Here is a 20,687-nt window from a genome sequence, read left to right as displayed (position 1 = left end):
CCGATATCCCGGTATTACCAGGAAATTACAGTCGGTGGAGTAACAGTAAGTTCCCATGCCCATGCCTTCCCAGAGGACTCCATGGGATAGGAACCACTGAAGCACTGGCACCATTGTTAACGGTGCCAGTGCTTCATTGAATTCTCTGCTGGCAGGGGCCTGAACTGTTAGGGAGAATTCTCTTATAAGGCTAATTTCCCAAACCTAGCGAGTCGTTGCTGGATTTTTGGGGTTTTTTTTTCTCCTGCTAAGAGTGAGACTCTTTTACTCCCACTCCTAGGCATGATTTGAGGTATGTCTCTGACTATTTGTGTGATTTCGGGCTATGGGGTCTTTTACTCCATAGGGTATCCTCAGTTTTTGTGTATGTGCTACACAGCACCCTCAGTGCAGTAACACAGGGGTGTCATAGTGACCCCCAAACATAGACTCCATACCCTGGGACTGACTACTGTCTCCCAGGGAATGTAAAGTCACCATTGACTTTACTAGTCCTAAATTGTGAACAGAACCAGTACAAACCATCATATTGTGGAAGTACTGGAAGGGGTTAATTATATTGGCCCTGGGTCTGTTTTCAAGGGGGGCACTGTCCAGTCCCCCCTTGTAGAGTTTCTGGCTGGTGGCAGTAGTTACCACGCAAAATATTCCACCAGAATATTACCTATGGGATTTTCCCATTGATTTTAAACGCATTACTTTTTGGTGCAATGTTAAAGATACCGCTGGTTTATTTATTTAATATTAAATTCACGGTTGGGTCTTTTTGCCAGAACTCTTTTCTAAAATGGCGTTTGTGTTCGTCTCTGTAACTCTGACCAAGGCCGAGCCCTTTGTTCCACTTTTTGGCGGGCTTCTCCACAGAAGCCCTCCAAATGGTGCCACTCCGTCTGGGTTCCACAGGATGTGTGGGGTGGGGAATTGGCACCCTGGACCGCATTGCCTTAGCAACTCAAGTCGCGCTCTATTCTGATTGGCCCAGTGGTGAGCCGACCGGCTCACCACTTAGCATGTTTGAGTGACAGGCTGTTGAATGGGGGTTTTTCTGCATAAAAGCAGGGCCTTTGGGACTGGAACTTCAGAAGTCGCCACAGGACCTAAGAATCTGAGCAACGACGACACCACCGGTGGAGCCCTGCTGCAATGAACTCGCCACTTTCCCAATGACAAGAGAAGATTTTCTGCTGGATGAGTCTTCTTCCTCTGAGCTGGGGGGACCAACCAGTTGGCCCTTTTCGCCTTCCAAAGACATCTCTTGGTCGAATAGCCCGTGCCAAGCACCCCGGCAGCCGGATAGCCAAGCTTCACCACTTTGACTGCAAATAAAAGGAACGCACCTTTTATCGACAAACTCCGCGGCTAGTTTCAACCCTGTGCAGTGCAACGACTCCACGTTGCCTCCTCGACGAGATCCTCTATTCCCCTGGTCGAAACAACGAACTGAAACCACTGCCAGGAACAACTGCCAAAGCTGGAGCTTCCTCTCTCTTTAAGGTACTGTGTCCTGCCTGGCCTCCCTTTCTTCGGTTTGCCTAAAGTGACCCTTAAATCCTTGGCTTTCCAACTGGGTTGCCCCCAGACATTCTAACTTTATCTTCTTGAATCGCCCCGACCTCTTTTGAACATTCTGCAAAGACTTTTAGTGCATTTCAAACCGTGTGATCCTGGGCTTTGCTCCATTTAAAGTGGGCCTGGCCTATGAACTTTGGCTCTACAGGGTGTACTGCCTTCTTTCCCTTGCTGAGAACTACTAAAAGTGTTGGGACTTGTTTTATTTCTATGCTCTGCCTTTTTCTCTCCCTTTAACTGAACTATTGGAGTGCCATCAGGTTGGACGCTCACATCTGTTTAACAAATCGTGGTGTTTTAACTCTGACTTGTCTAATAGTTATCAAGGGAAGTGTGTATACTTTACCTGACTGTGTTTTAACTTGCTTTTGATTTAGAGTGCTAGTGTATTGCTTAAAGTGTTTTTAAAATAAATAATTATATACTTTTTATACAAACCTCTAGTCAGTGTTTTTTTGCTCTACTGTGTTTTTAGCCCTATTGTGTATACTCTATATACTGCCCTACTCTTCTTGAGAGAAGTCTGACTGCTCAGTCACAGCTACCAGGTAAATCTGGGTGGTGCGGACTGCTACCAATTGGGTTTACTGCTTACACCTGTAGTCTTAATCTTTTTGCAGGGTTCCCCAAGGGAACTGCACAGGATTCTGCATAACATGAACTACCGCCAGGTCACGTCTGCCGGTAGTTCACTGCTGCTACCGGCAGACTCAGAGTATGTTGGTCCGGAAAAGGTGCAGGTAACCATTGATACTGGCACCTTTTTTCAGACCGGAATGCTCATAATGAGCCCAGAAGACTTTTATTCTTTCCAATTCTCATATAGGCACATTTATAGATGCCAGTGCCCAGCCTGAAATATTTTTTTTGGCATGCGGGTAGTAGATATTCTGAGCCATTTCCTATTTAGGTGGGGAAAACATGACTATATAGTTGTCTGTGTTGCCATGGTCTTCTGTGTCTATCGGGGGTAAGGACCTTGTGACGGTGATAATTGTTTCTTGCAATCCATTTTCCAAGACTACAAAATGCATAGCCATTGCCAAGATCAAATAATTCACAATCGCTTTAATTGAGCATGTATCTTTGGATCTACTCGGCCAATTTCTATTTTGGGGTCAACAAAATGTGTGTTGCATTGATAAAAACAGTTATTAGCATTTGATAAGAAATGTGTTTAAAGCCACTTGAAATTACTATTTAAAAAAAAGGATTTCTTTTAAATTAGATTTGCTAGGAATATTAAATATAGCACAAACCTTGAAACAAGTGGTCACCAGAACACCATACAAAAATATATATCGCACTTTCTTTTGCAAGCTTTTTATCTGGCAGAGGTTTCCAAGATGGATTGGTTGGGAATGGGTTGGACAAACCACTATTTTATACCGCAAGTCTATGCTGTATTGATGTGCTACCACTTAAAGGATGAAACAGACCAAGTTAAGCTGTATTTATGATGATCACACATTTGCAACACCATGTGACACACACATATTCACCGGAACCATATACATCAGCAATTGGCAACCTTTGGATCTGTGTATGTTTTGGACTACTACTCTCTTTAGCCATGACCAGCATTGGGAATGGTGAGGGATCATGAATCGTTCCCAAAGCATCTAGAGAGCCATAGGTTGCTGGCACATGTTATAAGCGCAAAGTAATAAAAGACCCTCAACTATATCCAACACCTCTCTTTCCGTAGCTCTATCATGCCCTGCATCCCCATACATGTAGTGGAAAAATGACTACCAACCCCAGCATACTAATTCCATTTGGCTGGCAAACCGGGGCTAGATAAAGGTCACCGATGACAAAGGAACCAGTTGACAACACTAAGTCTGGAAAAAACCAGAAAAGCTATTGCTTTTGCTCTGTATTTAACATCCTTGTGATCTTTGAAGGTGATACATGAATCGCCATTCTTTTGTCGAGTATAAATGGTTAAATATACATGCATTGGCTGCTAATCTAAATACTTGAAACTTAGGTCTGAAGTGTCTATGTGGGAGGTTATGCAAGTGGTTTCCTAAGCTTAAGCAGGCCTTGCTCTTTCAAGTCTATTAGGGTTGTCCGCCTCCAGGCCTCGAGGGCCACAAACATGTCCGGTGTTCAGGATACCCCTCATTAATATCCATGAGATAAATGTGCCTACAAAGATTCTAAATGTATCCAAATGTCTTCTCATGAATATTAATGAGGGTTATCCTGAAAAAAATATTGGGATTCCGACCCTCGAGGCCTGCGGTTTGACAACCCTGCATGCACTACCTAGATTTGCTTATGTTTTAAAACATGGGAGTTTTTCTGCATACTCTCAGCATTTGTTGGCATTTCAGAGCCAGCCCTTGGAAGATTTACTTATTCCCAGATACTTGATAACTGCTTAGCGCCCAAAATTGCAAACCTTAAATGATCCAGATCTTGTTTTCGAGTGTGCTCATTTTCCTTTTCTATGGTTGTGTGCTCCTTTTCGGTACAAGTGAGCTTCAGAACTTGGGCAGTGCTCTACAGCTCTTGGGCAAATGGGTTGCGTTTTCTTGGGTGAGTATACTGTGCTTCTTCAGGTGCTTCTGAGTTGGAGCAGTTCAGGATGAAATCCAGCGAGTCTTCGAGACGTTAGAAGAGGCCATATTTCACAATTTGTTTACAAGTGGTACCTTCTGATCCAAATGACGGTTCTGAACTCCTGCTCCACATGATTGTTGTTGTTGAAAATTCAGGCCCTTTGCTGGTGCAGGTGACAGAACATGGTCTCCAAAGTCTCACAAGAGCCTCAAATCTCGCTAGATTTCATAATGGGCCGAGGTCTTATAACTTGGCTGTTCAAATGGGATCTGAGTCATTAGCACACAGCAAGTATTTAAGAAATATGTTGCTTTGGTGTTGGATTGAATGATAACATATTGATTATCATTACATGCCAATGTGTGCTTGAGTGTATGGCTTCCCTGAGTGCTCCTTTGCAGAATGCTTGGTTTTGCAAAGTGTGCCTTTTTTAACATCTCCTTCAAGACTCTGTCAATGCTGTCCACCCTTGTCTAGTACCAGGTTGACCTGACTTCACACACCTGCTATGCCCTGTCCAAGGGCTTGGTCTCTATGTGTTTGTGATGCTGGCTACAAATTATCTTCGTTCTGGACTATGTCCTTTCTAGTGCAGCAGATATTTCAGTTTTCGTTCAGTATTCTTGAATCACAGACTGCCTTTAACATCATATAGTGAGATACCATCTGGTAGCTGTGGAGGTAGATGATTTGGTAGACCTGTGTGTGAGTGTACCGGAGTCACTAGCAATAAAATCATAGTGTATTTTCATAGCCGGTCAATGTGAATCTGCAACGGGGACAATTAACTATCCTTTTTGTGGTGTAAGAGCTAATGCATTTGTGTGGGAGGTTTTTACAATCTTGGAATCACAGGTTCTTGCTACAGAGTCAACCATGTCACAGTAGTATATCTGGTTGCTGAAGTTCTTTTATGAGCCGCGTATCAGGGCTCCACATGAACACTCGCCACTAGCCTTTTGAGTAAGAAATGGTGTGCTGTGTATAATTGATGTGGCGAATGACTTTTTATACCCTGCTCGTAGCTTGCAAATTTGCCCCCATTGCATATCATGTAAACAGTTATTTGGCGTTGTGCATCCTAATGTTTTGTTTTAAAGTCTCCTTCAGGAGTTGCCACCTCTTATCAGTGATTTGTTTTGAGATTACCGGCAACGCTGCTGGATGATGTAGGTAATCCATGGTAGGATGTCTTTAAGAAATATGCTACCCAATGCTGTATTAGACTCAACCTTCTCATATAAAGGCAGGACCTTGGCTTGCCCATCTGGGTTAGTTTACATTATTTCCCCAACCTAACAGTGATGTAGGCTCACTGATATATATTAGCTACCTGTGTTGCATCTTGGAGGAAGGGCTGGTATTGTGGAGTGCCACCTCACCGTCTTTTGGCTGTAAGTTGGCAAGGAGTCGATCAATTGTTCTAATGGGAGCGCTGTTATTGCTCCAATGACCCTCCAACCACTTGTGCAACCTAGTTTGAGTCCTGTAAAATAATTCCCCGTAGATTTCAGAGGATCGCAGCCAAAGGATATGTAATGTTTTGTCGATTGGTATACATGATCCTGCCTCAATGTTACCATTGTGCCTGCATCAAGATCAATTTAAGGGGTGGTTTAATCTGGGTTAGTAAGCCAGGGCTACAAATTTCAAGTTGCAAGCTACTAGCTAGCCATAAAAAGTCACTCGACACTTCAATTATACACCGACACAGAACACACCATTTTGTATTCTTCAAGAATCAAATTTCACTAGTATATGGCTAGTGGAGAGAGCACATTTTTTGACCTGAGTAAGTGATCAATGCACTAACTCTGCTCACATCCTGTTTACCACTACTCTTTTGAAATGTATGAATAATGCCTCTGAATCTTCCCCCTCCTAATATGTTTGGTGCACCATGGGGGTAATTGGTATATTTGATGGCTCGGTTGAGTTACTCCAGTTTCCAGTTCCTCTTTGCGCTTCAATTGGCCTAACACTTTGTTCTTTGATGGTTTGTCCTGTGCTAACTGCCCCTTTAGGCTTGGTACCACCAACATCTATTGCACTAGTCTTTTGTACCTAGCAGTTTGGAGGCAGATTCACAATACTAGGTTACATTCTTTTGCGTAGTGAAGACTTTGTCCCTGGTAGTTCCTTTGGTTCTTGGGACAGGAAGCTAGATCATCCTCTGTGGGTGGATATCACTACCAAATACTCAATCCCATTACTGTGAGGTAGAAAATGTTGCATGCAAAACAATGATGTTGCCCAAAAAAGTAGATGCGTAGGAGTATTTAATAAAGTGGGGGGATGAGGAGCGTTGCTTTAGGGGGTCTCCCCAACATTAGACATCTCAAAATGTTGTTTTACATGCAAGGTTTCCAACCTTGCAGTAATAAATTGGGCATTTTAATGTAGATCCGTGTGGGTGACCCTTCTTCACCGACTGTGTATGCGGACCCTTGATCTGCACACTATTAGCATTGCACCTAATGGTGGAAAAAAATGTCTGGATTTGGGTTTACTTACGGCTGTTTCATGAAGGAATTTAGGACTACTTCCAGGAAATGGATCTTTTAGGTTTTTTGTATCCATTGGGCAAGATCTCTGGTCTTGTACCTGTGTAGGTAGAACTTGAGATGTCAAGCTCTATTAATCCACTTCTATCACGAAATATAGTAACCGAGGCAGGGATTAGCAGAGGACTCGAAAAACAGGCGTAATGTCGCAAAACAAGATTTATTTTGCTCAAACACAGTTTAGGAGAAGCAATAGTGTGACCCAAAGGTGGATACGTCCCTGCAAAGGTGATGAGGGAAAGAGAAATATTATGTGCAAGGAATATTCACAAGACTATAGCCCATTCTCTGATAGGGCCTCTCATTTAAGCAAAGTTCAATAAAAGTCAGTCCATAACACTTTATCACTCACAGTTCCCGGCTCGGTGCTTATAACCTGGCTGTGAAGAGCGTTGCAGATTTGTCAGATGTCAATTTCTTCTCTGTGGATCATTCTTGGATTTTCATGCCCTCATTATTAAAGATGCCCACAAATCGTACTGTCTTACTAGCCTTGAATGTTTTAGTCTTCCACCCGGCTCAACCTCGGGGGGCCTCCATCTGTTCCTTGACAACTGTTAGGCCCCTGGGTCAGCAGTCATTTGGTTCAGCCTGCTGGGCAAGTGTATCTAGTGCTATAGGTGGTGATAAAACTTCTCCAGGTGATTGCCATACACCTGCAAAAACTCCATACGTTTGCTTTATGGCTGCTTACTGGTAGGGGCACGCCACTGTATAGAGTCCAAAAGAAATCCATAGTGGCCCACCCTGGTGGGGATTAGTGCTCAATAAATGGCAGGGGCTTCAGGGATGGAGCTCTACCAGTTTATGGAACCAGCCCTACCAGGCCTTCCACAGTTGGTGCCCAGTGCCACTGCTCATATCACTGACTTCACCTACCACTTCCATTCGCCTCCACCACTCTCTGGCTCTTCTGCATCAGCCAGCTATGGGGTTTTCCATCTTGTGTTGCTCTCCTCCGAGGTCTCTCTGCCACTTGGCACCTTCCCTTTTCCTTCCATGTGTTTGCTTCTTCTACTATTTCTCCTTCCTCCAACTTCACTCTTCCTTCCTCCCTCTTGCCAATGTTTCCCTCTTTTACCCTCTTGCCAATGTTTCCCTCTTTTACCACCTCCTCTACCTTGTGCAGGTGTTCTCCTCCCTGTGATCTTTCCGTGCTCCCTCAGCAACTTGACCCTCACTCACTGCCTTCCACTTCTCCCTGTCCTCCTGCTCTTGCTCTTTCCATTCTTCTCCCTGCTCCTTGCTTCTCTCCTCGCTCACCCTCATTGCCAGACTTCTAACTCCCACACTCCTCCATCCCTCCCCCTGTGGTTGTTCCTTTTTCTTATACCCCTCTGATCTGGTGGTGATACCTTCGTGGGTCGGACATTGTTTTTGTGTTCATTGTGTAATTTGTATAGTGATATTGTATGCATGTCTATACTATACTGTATTAATACAACTTTTAAATATATAGAAAGCCATGACACCCATACAGAAAAGCCAGATCTTTGAGCGATGGACACCTGCCAATTTGGACATTCTCAGACGGAGATGTCCTCAGCAACTTGTTGATGGAGACATTGTTGACCTTTGACTAAATTGCCTCAAAACATTAGCGATAATACATCTTGTATAATTGACGTATTCAATGGTGAGATCTCAAAATATTATCTTCATAGTGTCTGTGACCGATTTTTAGGTGAAAAAAATATTTTACAAATATGGCAATTTCTAAAATCCGAACTGGGAAGAATATCTGTTTGAAATAGCCTTCAGTCAACTTAATACATTGTGCACCGATCCTGAATTCTCTGTTTTTTTTTTATCACTTTTTAGGTTAGACACATTCTATGTGAAAAACATGGTAAAGTTATGGAGGCCATGGAAAAACTGAAGTCTGGTGTGCGATTCAGCGAAGTGGCAACACAGTATAGTGAAGATAAAGCGAGACAAGGGGTATGTATCCTGACCCAATGAATGAATGTTAATCCACTGCCTCAACATATGGGTCTAAAAGTAGAGTTACCTGTTCACGTTCACAACCCAACATTGTTCATATCATACATTAGTTCAACACCTGTCTAACCTTTTCTACGTCTCCCAATGTACTCCTCATTTTTGCATATTGAGACCTCGGGGTGGTGCTGCCTGTGATAGTTTGTAACAGGATAAACCTCCACTTTCTCCTGCAGAGACAATAAGGATCTGGGTCTTTGATGAATTGCCATCTGGCAAGGTTGTGGAAGCCCTAGCTTTACTGATTGTATTTGGGTACTTATATAGCGCACCGTCACCAAAGGAATTGGTCCCCAGGCGCTCTGGAGGATCTGTAAATGAGAAGGTGGGATGGGTTAGTAAGGTGAAGAGGGAGTAGGATAGTGAGAGGAGTGGTGTACTGTTGGCAGCTTCAACTCGGTAGACACCGGGCGCTGAGCTTTGGTGCGAGTATTGGATCGGTGTCAGTCCGCGTGTGCTGTTGGTGCGACAAGTGTGCAGAGAGTTTGAGTTTATATTGGTTAGTGGGTTATGTGACATTTAACATGCAAGCATTCACAGTTCTGTTTAAGTGTAGCACCCACTGACCTACTCAATTCAGTCTGAGTGTGGCAATCACCAATCTTCACAACATTATCCAGATACCGCACAGGCCAATGTTCACAATTCTATCCAAGTGTCGGACATGCTAACATTCTCATTTCCTTGTCAGTGTTGTGCTTGATAGTCTTCATAGTTCCATCTAGGTGTGGCACTCTCTAACCTTCACAATATTATCTAGATGTGACGCAGGGCGAAGCTAGGAAGTCCGTCTAGGTGTGGCACACGCTAGCAATCACAATCCTGTCCAAATACGGCACAGGGCAATGTTCTCAACTGTAAGTATGGCATATGCTAAGATTCACAATTCTGTCTAGATGCGGCGCAGGCGAATGTTCTAAATTCTAAGTGTGGCACCTGCTAACATTCAAGTGCCATCTAAGTGTGGCACCTGCTAACATTCACAATTCTGTCTAGATGCGACGCAGGCCAGCGTCCCCAATTCCCTCCAGGTGTGACGCTTGTTAACATTGACTAGTATGATAGGATGCAGTAAAAGGCAACATTTCAGACACTGTCATGGTTGATATCTGGCTGGTGGTCACACAACTTTTTAGGTATGCATGGGCTAAGTCTATGGCAGTCTATGTTATGGAATGGTAAGGTAGCTTGGCAGGGGTTTTCTGGTGTAGAGTAATTGCTCTACACCCCACCCATGCCACACTTACGTTTTTTGTTGGTGTTTGTTCGCTGCTGGCTTGCTTGGCTTCCCCTGCTGTAGGAGCCACCCTTTGTCTCGGGGCCCTTAGCCGCAGGGCTGCACGGGTAGAGCGCTGCCCTGGGAGGAGCGATGATGAGGGCCGAGAGGACCAACAGGAGCAGGGGGGCGGGAGGGAAGGAGAATCAGGAAGAGGGTACGGGTCGGTAGGTCCAGCTGACTCGATCTAGGCGCCAATCAGGGCCGGTGTTGTGGGCCAGTATGGCCAGTCGGGGACAGTGGGAGGCAGGCAGTGGAGGGAGTCAGGAAGCGAGGGAGGGCTGGGGAACGGAGGCCAACAGAGGGCACCAAAGGGACTGGGGCGCAAACAAATGCAGCTTCTTAGGTGGAGCAGAGGCCCAGAGGGTTTCAAAAGCATAATCTACTCACCAGGGCAGCAGGCGGGAGAGTGGAGGAGGCGCGTAATAAAATGATGCGGGTAATTCCATCTCTGAAAGATTAATCTGCTGATCAGATTTCCCTTATATAAGCTCTGGAGGATCTGTAAATGAGAAGGTGGGATGGGTTAGTAAGGTGAAGAGGGAGTAGGATAGTGAGAGGAGTGGTGTACTGTTGGCAGCTTCAACTCGGTAGACACCGGGCGCTGAGCTTTGGTGCGAGTATTGGATCGGTGTCAGTCCGCGTGTGCTGTTGGTGCGACAAGTGTGCAGAGAGTTTGAGTTTATATTGGTTAGTGGGTTATGTGACATTTAACATGCAAGCATTCACAGTTCTGTTTAAGTGTAGCACCCACTGACCTACTCAATTCAGTCTGAGTGTGGCAATCACCAATCTTCACAACATTATCCAGATACCGCACAGGCCAATGTTCACAATTCTATCCAAGTGTCGGACATGCTAACATTCTCATTTCCTTGTCAGTGTTGTGCTTGATAGTCTTCATAGTTCCATCTAGGTGTGGCACTCTCTAACCTTCACAATATTATCTAGATGTGACGCAGGGCGAAGCTAGGAAGTCCGTCTAGGTGTGGCACACGCTAGCAATCACAATCCTGTCCAAATACGGCACAGGGCAATGTTCTCAACTGTAAGTATGGCATATGCTAAGATTCACAATTCTGTCTAGATGCGGCGCAGGCGAATGTTCTAAATTCTAAGTGTGGCACCTGCTAACATTCAAGTGCCATCTAAGTGTGGCACCTGCTAACATTCACAATTCTGTCTAGATGCGACGCAGGCCAGCGTCCCCAATTCCCTCCAGGTGTGACGCTTGTTAACATTGACTAGTATGATAGGATGCAGTAAAAGGCAACATTTCAGACACTGTCATGGTCGATATCCGGCTGGTGGTCACACAACTTTTTAGGTATGCATGGGCTAAGTCTATGGCAGTCTATGTTATGGAATGGTAAGGTAGCTTGGCAGGGGTTTTCTGGTGTAGAGTAATTGCTCTACACCCCACCCATGCCACACTTACGTTTTTTGTTGGTGTTTGTTCGCTGCTGGCTTGCTTGGCTTCCCCTGCTGTAGGAGCCACCCTTTGTCTCGGGGCCCTTAGCCGCAGGGCTGCACGGGTAGAGCGCTGCCCTGGGAGGAGCGATGATGAGGGCCGAGAGGACCAACAGGAGCAGGGGGGCGGGAGGGAAGGAGAATCAGGAAGAGGGTACGGGTCGGTAGGCCTAGCTGACTCGATCTAGGCGCCAATCAGGGCCGGTGTTGTGGGCCAGTATGGCCAGTCGGGGACAGTGGGAGGCAGGCAGTGGAGGGAGTCAGGAAGCGAGGGAGGGCTGGGGAACGGAGGCCAACAGAGGGCACCAAAGGGACAGGGGCGCAAACAAATGCTGCTTCTTAGGTGGAGCAGAGGCCCAGAGGGTTTCAAAAGCATAATCTACTCACCAGGGCAGCAGGCGGGAGAGTGGAGGAGGCGCCTAATAAAATGATGCGGGTAATTCCATCTCTGAAAGATTAATCTGCTGATCAGATTTCCCTTATATAAGCTCAATGTGAAAAGCATTCTGTTTACTTCTGCCCTTCTACACCAGTGGCACTGAGCAGATTCAGAGCTTACAGATGCCCTCTTAACATCTGCAGTGTTAGGTAAGTTTTTCTAAATTCCAACTGGTGTGGGACTTCATAAGACTTCGCTTGGTATTAGGGACCCAACTATTAATATAGACCTGTACTACATACGTCATGGCTGAGTAGCCAGGCTTATTTTAGGAGGGAGTTATGTGAGTTGTAGAGCAGTACAATGAAATCAGTTCATACAGATATTCAAGTAAACACTCACTTAAAGTTTTTATTTATATATACACAAGGCACACAATCAAATCTAAAAATGCAACAACTAACAATACCATTCAATGTGAAATGGCATAGATATGAAACAATAATGCAGGTGAGTAACCTTTTCTATGCTTTATATATCCAGCACACAGAGTGACGTCAATTAAGATCTGTATCAGCACTTATATATATATATATTTCTGAGGCTTGTGAAATCTGCTTAGATCACATGCTGTGCATAGGCTGACATCTAGTGGAAGCTGCAGAGTATTACAGTTTGTTTTTCGAAACTCGAAAATGGTCGTCGACACAGGCCGGCCATGCCAGTAATACTATCCCTAGTGTGATGTCCACTGTACCCATGATCCCTCACGCGTGTAGGACCCTCAGATTGTTTTTTTCCGCCATACTTGTCGGAAGCATTGCGCGGAGTTCCCTTGCTTTCAGCCATTTTGCAAAAAATCAATATAAATTTCCCTGTTTTTTCACTCCCACGTCGAGACATCGAAGATCGACGCCTGTCGAAGAACAAACGTCGAGAGCTGCACGATGGCCTCTGCCCTGCAAGTAGGGAGAGTGGGGGCTGGTAACATACTCTACACTCTTATTATTTCCTACACACACAAGCCCAATGCCACTAGGTGCATATGGAGAGTACTCCCATTTAAATGTTGCCCCAAGTGCAACCGCAAGTCCCCTTGGGTTTACGAACACGCCACCTGTAACCTCTGCTTGCCGAGTGATCACCCCGAGGCTTATTGCAGAGCGTCTAGCCTGTTTAAGGCGAAAACACTAAAGGACTGCTCCACTAAACGTTGGGCCCACCACGCCAGGCAACTCGAGGCCATGGAAGCGGTGGGTGCCTTCAGTGATGGCAGCAACGCTGTACTTTCGGATGGCGAGGGCACTGAGGTGTTGAAAGACACCCAAGCGCTAGTCCCCGACCCCAGAGGATTGTCCGGCAGGGCAGTTATGGGGACCTCACCCAGAGACACGACCGCTACCCACACTACTACTACACATAAACACTCTAAATCCAGCCGAGACTCGACACGTGTGTCGAGTTCTCGGAAGAAGGAGGCACGAAGAGAGCTGTCCACAGAGTCGGTGTACTCTGGGCATTCCAGGTCGAGATCACTGCAAGACACAAGGCAACCGTCCACAGTTGCCAAGAGTGCCTCGCTTCCCCAAGTCACGGAGGTACGGTCGTCGGAAGATGATTCCGACCTCCACCCCCAGGCCGCACACCAGAAGTCGGTTCCGGCAGCCCGTTCAGCGCCTGCTTCTGAGTCCCGTCGTGCACACTCGAAAGAGAGTACCCCCGAATCTCGACGCCAGGCGTCGAAAAGCTTAGAGAAGGTGAAAACGTCAGGAAAACACTCTTCTACTCAGGGGGAAAGGGGTAAACAGCAGAAAAAGTCAGTACACACTACTTCTGCACCACAGACACTTTAAGTCTTCAGATAAAGAAAGTTCCAAGACCCCTGTCTCTGCCCCTAAGACCAAATCTTTTCCTCCCACTCCTCAAGTTAGGGAAATAGGAGGGGAACCTTCAGAAGAGTTTGTCTTCCCCAGCTACAGAGAATGGAGCAGTGAAGATATAGACAGGGTAACGAGGAGAATGTCTTACCTGGCTGATTTCTACTCTAAAAACCCAGAACATTTCCTCACTTACACTCCAGACAGCGCTACTCCTTCAGGATCCAGGGACCCTCAGCCCCCTATTAAAAAACCCCGGGTTCAGACTCCAACTCAGGGCCTGATTTCAGACCCTTACTATATACAGCCTTATCAACAGTATAGTGAGGATCCACAACAATATACTGAGGATCCAGACTTCCAATTGTTGGACGACCAAACGGGGGTAGATTATTATGGAGATGACGAGGGCCAGGATGGGGAGGAGGAAGACGTTGCAGATGTCTACAGTATAGAATCTCCAGTAGATAACCAGCCCCTGCTAAATGAGGTCTTGGCTAAAGCGGCAGAGCACTTCCGCATCGACACTCAGGGGACACAAGAGGAGAGGGACTTCGCAGAAGAGCTAGTGGGAGACAAGAAACCCATTGCTCATGCCATTCCTATTCTCAAATCAATCCAACGTAGAATTGATCCTTCCCTTCTTAATCCTAATCTCACCAGGGCTGTAAACCCCAGAATTGAAGATGTTCAGGGCCGACCAGTCAGACCCTCTTTACATAAGGGGTCAAATGAAGCCCGACTCCTTGGTAATTACTAACACCAGAAAGAGAGCAGGGACACCGCTATCATCGCTATCACTTAACACAGGATCTTGCCTTACTGTAACCCATGGCACAACCTGTACCGGTACCTGTAACTAAGTTCCCCTACAAGTAACAGCGCCACAATGCCCCTGTGCTGCCTGCGCGCTATATAAATGTAATAAATAAATAAATCATCTGAGGCTCCCCCAGACAAGGAGAGCAAGAGAATTTATGGGTTAGGAAGGAAGGTAGCCTCCACTTCCACTTACCAAGCGAGAATCACCAACACCACAACTCTGCTGGCAAGCTGTAATTGCCACCAGTGGCAGCAGGTACCTGCTCTCATTGACTCCGCAACGGAAACACTAAAGAGTCAGTTGGCCCAGATCGCGTCGGAGGGTAGAGCCGTGTCAGGTTGCATCCTCAAGACAACCTTTGACGCCGCAGATAATGCGGGCCGGCTCATAGCAGAGAGCACCATCATTAAAAGGCACGCCTGGCTAAGACAGTCAGGGTTTAAACCCGAAACACAGGCGACCCTTATTGACATGCCGGTAAAGCGGTAGAGGACACTGAAAACTGCCAAAGACGAGTATGATACTCTAAAGTCCCTGGGACAATTGACGAATAAGCCCACTAATCAAAGAGGGAATGGTAATTTTCATCGCTCACGCGGCCAAAATTCACAACGGGGCTCCAATTATACACAGCGACACAGGGTACATCATGGGGTGGCAACTAGCAGACTACCCAGAGTTACGGCAGAGGTAACAAGAGAGGCCATGGTAGAGGTAGAGGCAGCCCCGGCAGAGGCGGTACGCCTCCCGCAAAGCAGTGACGTTCCGCTCAGGGTCCCTTCCCACGCATCCCAAGTAGGGGGGGGCGCATTTCCAACTTCACCTAGGCATGAGAAGGGATCACATCAGACAGATGGGTGCGATCCACAGTGTCTGCAGGATACTGCATCAAACTGCTAGAGCGCCCCCGCAACAACCCTCCACGACAAAAATTACATTCCCTGGACCACCAGAAGATCCTCCTCGAGGAAATCGTCAATCTTCTCGCAAAGGACGTGATGGAACTCGTCCCGGGCAACCAGGTAAATAAGGGTTTCTATTCAACTTACTTTCTTGTGCCAAAAAAAGATTTGACAATGCGCCCAGTATTAGACTTACGCCCTGCAATCAAATATGTCCAGCCCCAAAAATTTTGCATGACTACTCTACAAGAGGTAATCCCACTCCTAAAAAGAGGGGATTACTTGGCTACATTGGACATCAAAGATGCCTATTTTCCTATTTCCATGTTCCCAGCGCACAGAAAATTCTTGCACTTCAAGGTGGGCAGTCAGCACTACCAGTTCAAGGTGCTGCCCTTCGGTATAGCCTCGGCTCCAAGGGTATTCACCAAGGTACTGGTGGCGGCGGCGGCACACCTACGCAGGAAGGCAATCCCAGTGTACCCTTACCTGGACAACTGGCTCATCACGGGAGAAACACCAGTAATTTGCAAATCCAACATCCAAAGAACGATCAACCTCCTTTTCGAATTGGGTTTCTCTATCACCGAGAAAAAATCAAGCCTGGTGCCAAGCACCTCCAAACAGTTCCTAGGAGCTGTCCTAAACACTCAAGAGGGGTTAGTCTTTCCATCAGAGGAAAGAATTCGGAATATACTACTGCAAATTCCTCAATATCAGTCCGGTCGCCAGATAAGGGTGAGCAAAGCGATGCGTTTGCTAGGCATGATGGCGTCATGTATTTACCTGGTCCCCCACGTGCGCCTGCGCATGCGACCCATGCAAGAATGGTTGGCGAAACAGTGGTCTCAGGCAAGCAGTCAGTGGGACGATCTAGTGGTCGTTTCGCAAACACTTGTACAAAGTCTTCACTGGTGGACAAGAGAGAACCTGTCAAAGGGGAAACCCTTTTACGATCCAGAGATACAAGCTGTAGTCACTACAGACGCGTCCCTGTCAGGGTGGAGAGCACACCTCCTTCACCACACAGCTCTGGGTCTCTATCTCACACAGAGGCCAAGAATCATATCAATCTGCTAGAGCTTCTGGCAGTCTTCAGAGCGCTTTGAGCGTTCGAACCCCACCTGTTGAACCTGTCGGTACAGATCTTAACAGACAGTACAACAGCAACGTTTTACATAAACAGAGAGGGAGCGACTCGTTCACCAAATCTGTCCAGGCTTGCCCAGAAAATTTGGACATGGGCACTCAGACGGAACATTTAACTGTCATCCCAACATGTTCCAGGGGATCTCAATTCACTAGCATGCGCTTTGAGCAGAGATCCCCCCCAGAAGAACACGAATGGTGTCTGCACAGAGAAATCGTAGAAGATCTCTTCTCACAGTGGGGTAGCCCTATTCGCCACAAGCGAAAACAGGCAATGCCCAGACTTTGCATCCAGGTTCCCCCAGCCAGACTCCAAGGGGAACGCCCTATGGATGAATTGGTCAGGGATGTTTGCCTATGCTTTTCCACCAACCCCTCTAATGAGGAAGGTGGTGAACAAGATCCACAGGGAACCGATGACGCTCATCCTGGTTGATCCTATGTGGGCAAGACAACCATGGTATCTACACTTATGCAGACTGGCGGTGTGCGACCCCCATCAAACTCCTGTGCTGGTACAACCTAATCTCACAGCACGAGGGGCTAACAGTGCATCCTCAGTCCAACTCAATGAATTTGGCAGCATGGCTCCTGAAGTCATAGAGTTCGGACATCTCAATTTACCCCAGAGATGTATGGATATCTTTAGAGTCAAGAAAACCTAACACAAGGCACTGTTACTATGACAAATGGAAACGATTTGTTATTTGGTGCCAGAATAAGCAAATCAACCCAGTTGATTGTACTCCTTCTAATGTTGTCACATATATGCTCCACCTATTGGATGCAGGGTTAGTGTTTAACTAACTAAAAGTGCACCTGGCAGCTTTATCAGCCTACACCACTTCCCACAACAAGGTGTCATGGTGGAAAGTGCCAGTTGTCAAAGCATTTATGGAAGGGGTAAAGAGACTCCACCCTCCAATTTCTAACCCACCACCAGGTTGGGACCTTAATGTGGTACTTGATAAACTCATGGGACCTCCCTTTGAGCCCATGCACACATTTATTTTCAAACACCTGACTTATAAAACTGCCTTCTTATTAGCCATCACCTCCATAAGAAGGGTCAGTGAAATTCAAGCTCTGTCAGTGCAGGATCCTTTCTTTACTATTCATAAGGATAAACTGGTTTTACGCACTCACCCAAGGTTCTCACCTAAGTTCATTTCCAAATTCCATGTTAACCAGTCTATTGAGCTACCAGCCTTCTTCCAAGAACCCAAGAGCTCTGCTGAGGTGAAACTCCACACACTAGATGTGAGGAAGGTGGTCCTCTACTATGTAGACATGACCAGACCGCTAAGAAAAACAGATCAGCTGTTCGTCTCCATAGCTCTAGGCAGAGAGGGAGATTGTGTCTCTAAGAATGCCATCTCTAAGTGGATAGTCAGATGTATCCAACTGTGCTATTCCCTTTCAGATAAAAAACTGCCTTTTACGCCAAGGGCCCACCCTACAAGAGGTACTGGAGCCACTCTGGCTTTCATTGCAAATGTACCCTTTGACGGCATTTGCAAAGCAGCTACATGGAGCTCTATTCACACCTTTGCTCAGCACTACTGCATTGACACTCCTTCCAAGACAGATACTCAAGTGGGACAAGCTGTTCTAAGACATCTGTTCGCTCATGAACCTTCTCACATCCCACCTCCTTCTTCTAACACTGCTCGCTAATCTATGCACAGCATGTGATCTAAGCAGATTCCACAAGCCTCAGAAGGGATACATTACTCACCGTAATCATATTTCTGATGCTTGTATCTGCTTAGATTCACATGTGTACGCCCTCCCTCCCCTCTGAGAGAAGGCGCATGGATACTTGTAGTCTTATCTATCTTATCTGCTTGGATACTCTGTACTCGCGCTACTCCTTATGCTACCTCATGTCGGGAAAAATACAATCTAAGGGTCCTACACGTGTGAGGGATCAAAGGTACAGGGGACGTCACATGTTGGATAGTATTACTGGAATGCACTAGTTTGACGCCCATTTTCGAGTTTCGAAAAACAAAACTGTAATACTCTACAGCTTCCTCTAGATGTAGGCCTATGCCCAGCATGTGAATCTAAGCAGATACAAGCATCACAAATACGATTACAGTGAGTAATGTATCACATATATCACCTTTGCAAAATTGTGATGGGAGGGAAAGTTTCAAAGTTAGGTAGAATACAACTAGCAACTCTTTATAACAAGTACCCTCTCCCAGAGGGATATAAGCAGTCTGTTTCCTAGCAATAAAAGTGTTCATAATGGAGGAACCAGCATAGCCAAAGCCAATAGGATCAGAAGATGGACCTTTGGGAAACCAGGATAGCCAAAGTCAAATGGACAGTTCCAGATCTGATGAAGATCTTCAGAGGAAAGGTTAGTTAACCAGTCAGTGGTTCTTGAAAAAACACCGGAGCTCAAGGGGAGCCTACTTGACTGCAAGGCCTGCACAGAAGAGTTAAGGTCAACTCTCTATTGAAGAAAACAGCCCTTCCTAAGCCAGGAAGCACCAAAAATGGCACAAGGTAATTACAACCCAAGCCCCACAGTACCTTGAAAGTGAAGAAGAAAGTGTAGCAGGCTTCCTTCTAGGTGCAACGTTGCAGACCCTGATTCATGCTCCTTGGTCGTGGTGATGAAAGGGGGAAATCTGGCGGGCTTCTGCAGCAGCACTCACTCCAGCGGCTCTTTGTGATTTTGGTGCCTTTTTGTTAGCGCCAAGAAGAAACGAATACTGCTGGTTGGATACTCTTTGATTACTAGGTCCTGTACTCTGGCGAGGGGACTTTAGGGGATGCTTGCAAGTTTCAGCCAGATACGATCTTCAGAAGATGATGCACTCGATAATGGTCCATTTACCCCGGGTATTAGGATTCTACAGCCCAGGAATGTCGCAGCAAGTCGGGGGATGGCCCAAATGAAGGTCTTGATGCTAGGAGAGGAGGTTGTCCTTGGCAGGTCTTCCCTGTCAATGTGAAAATAGGGTCAACACAGCTGCAAGTCCACTGGTGCTTTTGCTGTCCTGGAAGGTGCTGCTGGCGTCTCTGCTCGTCTTCTGCTACGGATTCCTTGTTCCAGTGGTCTACTCTGTCTGTAGTCCCAAAATCCTCCACTTTTATGCCGGATCACCTCCATTCATTGTCAATCACCTGGGGGTTGGCTGTCCTCTGGGACAGCTAGCCGCCCAGTTAGAACTGGTTTCAGCCAGGCATACCTACAGACAATGGACAGTGAAGGTTTGGGCTCCTCCCTCACTTCCTGCACTAATCTACGAAGAAAAACCCAGAAGGAACTGACAAAGCGGAAAAAAAGAAGACCGGGCCATTTTGAGAAAATGGTCACAAATGGGTGATGTACTGCAACTGAAAAATCAGCCTGCTAGTAACCTGCACAAATGGTAGTAAAAAGTAACCACTGTCTCTAGCCATTTAAGTTAGTCCGTTGTAACAGAACGTTGAGGAGTGGGAGAAGGAGTTACAATGTAACCCCCAAACCCCCCACATAGGGTTGTGTATGCTGGACTCACAAAAGAAAAGGGTAAGTAAGATAATTTGTATCTTGCTATTCTTGGGAACTATGGTTCTCACAAGAAAATGTATTTAAACATAAAAAGAAGTCCAAGGGACTTTTCAGTGACACTGCACATAGGGTGCTGGGTGTCACAAAGCAGATGCCTGTATTGAACATAAGGAGTTTACCGGACTCCATAAAACAATGACAATACAAATTCCAGTCAGAGAAAAAGAATAAGTGAGTGGTAAAAACTCCACTCACTCAGAAAATTAAAATAAAACAAGTTCAAAGTCCAGCACAAGTGCTGAGCTCTCTTAGATTAAAGGAATTAACACAGAAATGAAAATTCTCCCTAACATGCAGTGACAGTCAAGTATCTACAGCGCAGGGGCTGCATTTAAGATGTGAACCCCTGTTCAAAATATTGCATAACTTGAGGATCCTCTCCTGGTGGCATGGTAAACTGTAAATACTAGCCATATCTGAGTCAGGATGTGTTAGCCAACATGTCTCGTAGTTATCCCCGCCAAATTGTGTGGTATAAATCAACATTACTTATCACATTAAATTGATATCACACATGTGGCAGCGCTGTGGA

The 20,687-nt window shown here is 46.1% G+C and overlaps 1 protein-coding gene across 1 annotated transcript in view; it reads left to right on the top strand.

Annotated features, from left to right (window-relative positions):
- PIN4 (peptidylprolyl cis/trans isomerase, NIMA-interacting 4) overlaps positions 1–20,687 on the top strand; it is a 166,046-nt gene that overhangs the window by 81,136 nt on the left and 64,223 nt on the right. Inside the window, exon 3 of the mRNA XM_069648638.1 lies at positions 8,526–8,645. Coding sequence (XP_069504739.1) covers positions 8,526–8,645 — 120 coding nt within the window. The remainder of the gene's footprint in view (positions 1–8,525; positions 8,646–20,687) is intronic.

This window comes from Ambystoma mexicanum, chromosome 2q (genome assembly GCF_040938575.1).
Source record: "Ambystoma mexicanum isolate Mex_15411 chromosome 2q, UKY_AmexF1_1, whole genome shotgun sequence".
Lineage (NCBI taxonomy): Eukaryota > Metazoa > Chordata > Amphibia > Caudata > Ambystomatidae > Ambystoma > Ambystoma mexicanum.
Note: the sequence above shows the minus strand (reverse complement) of the source record. Positions and strands in the feature narration are given on the sequence as shown.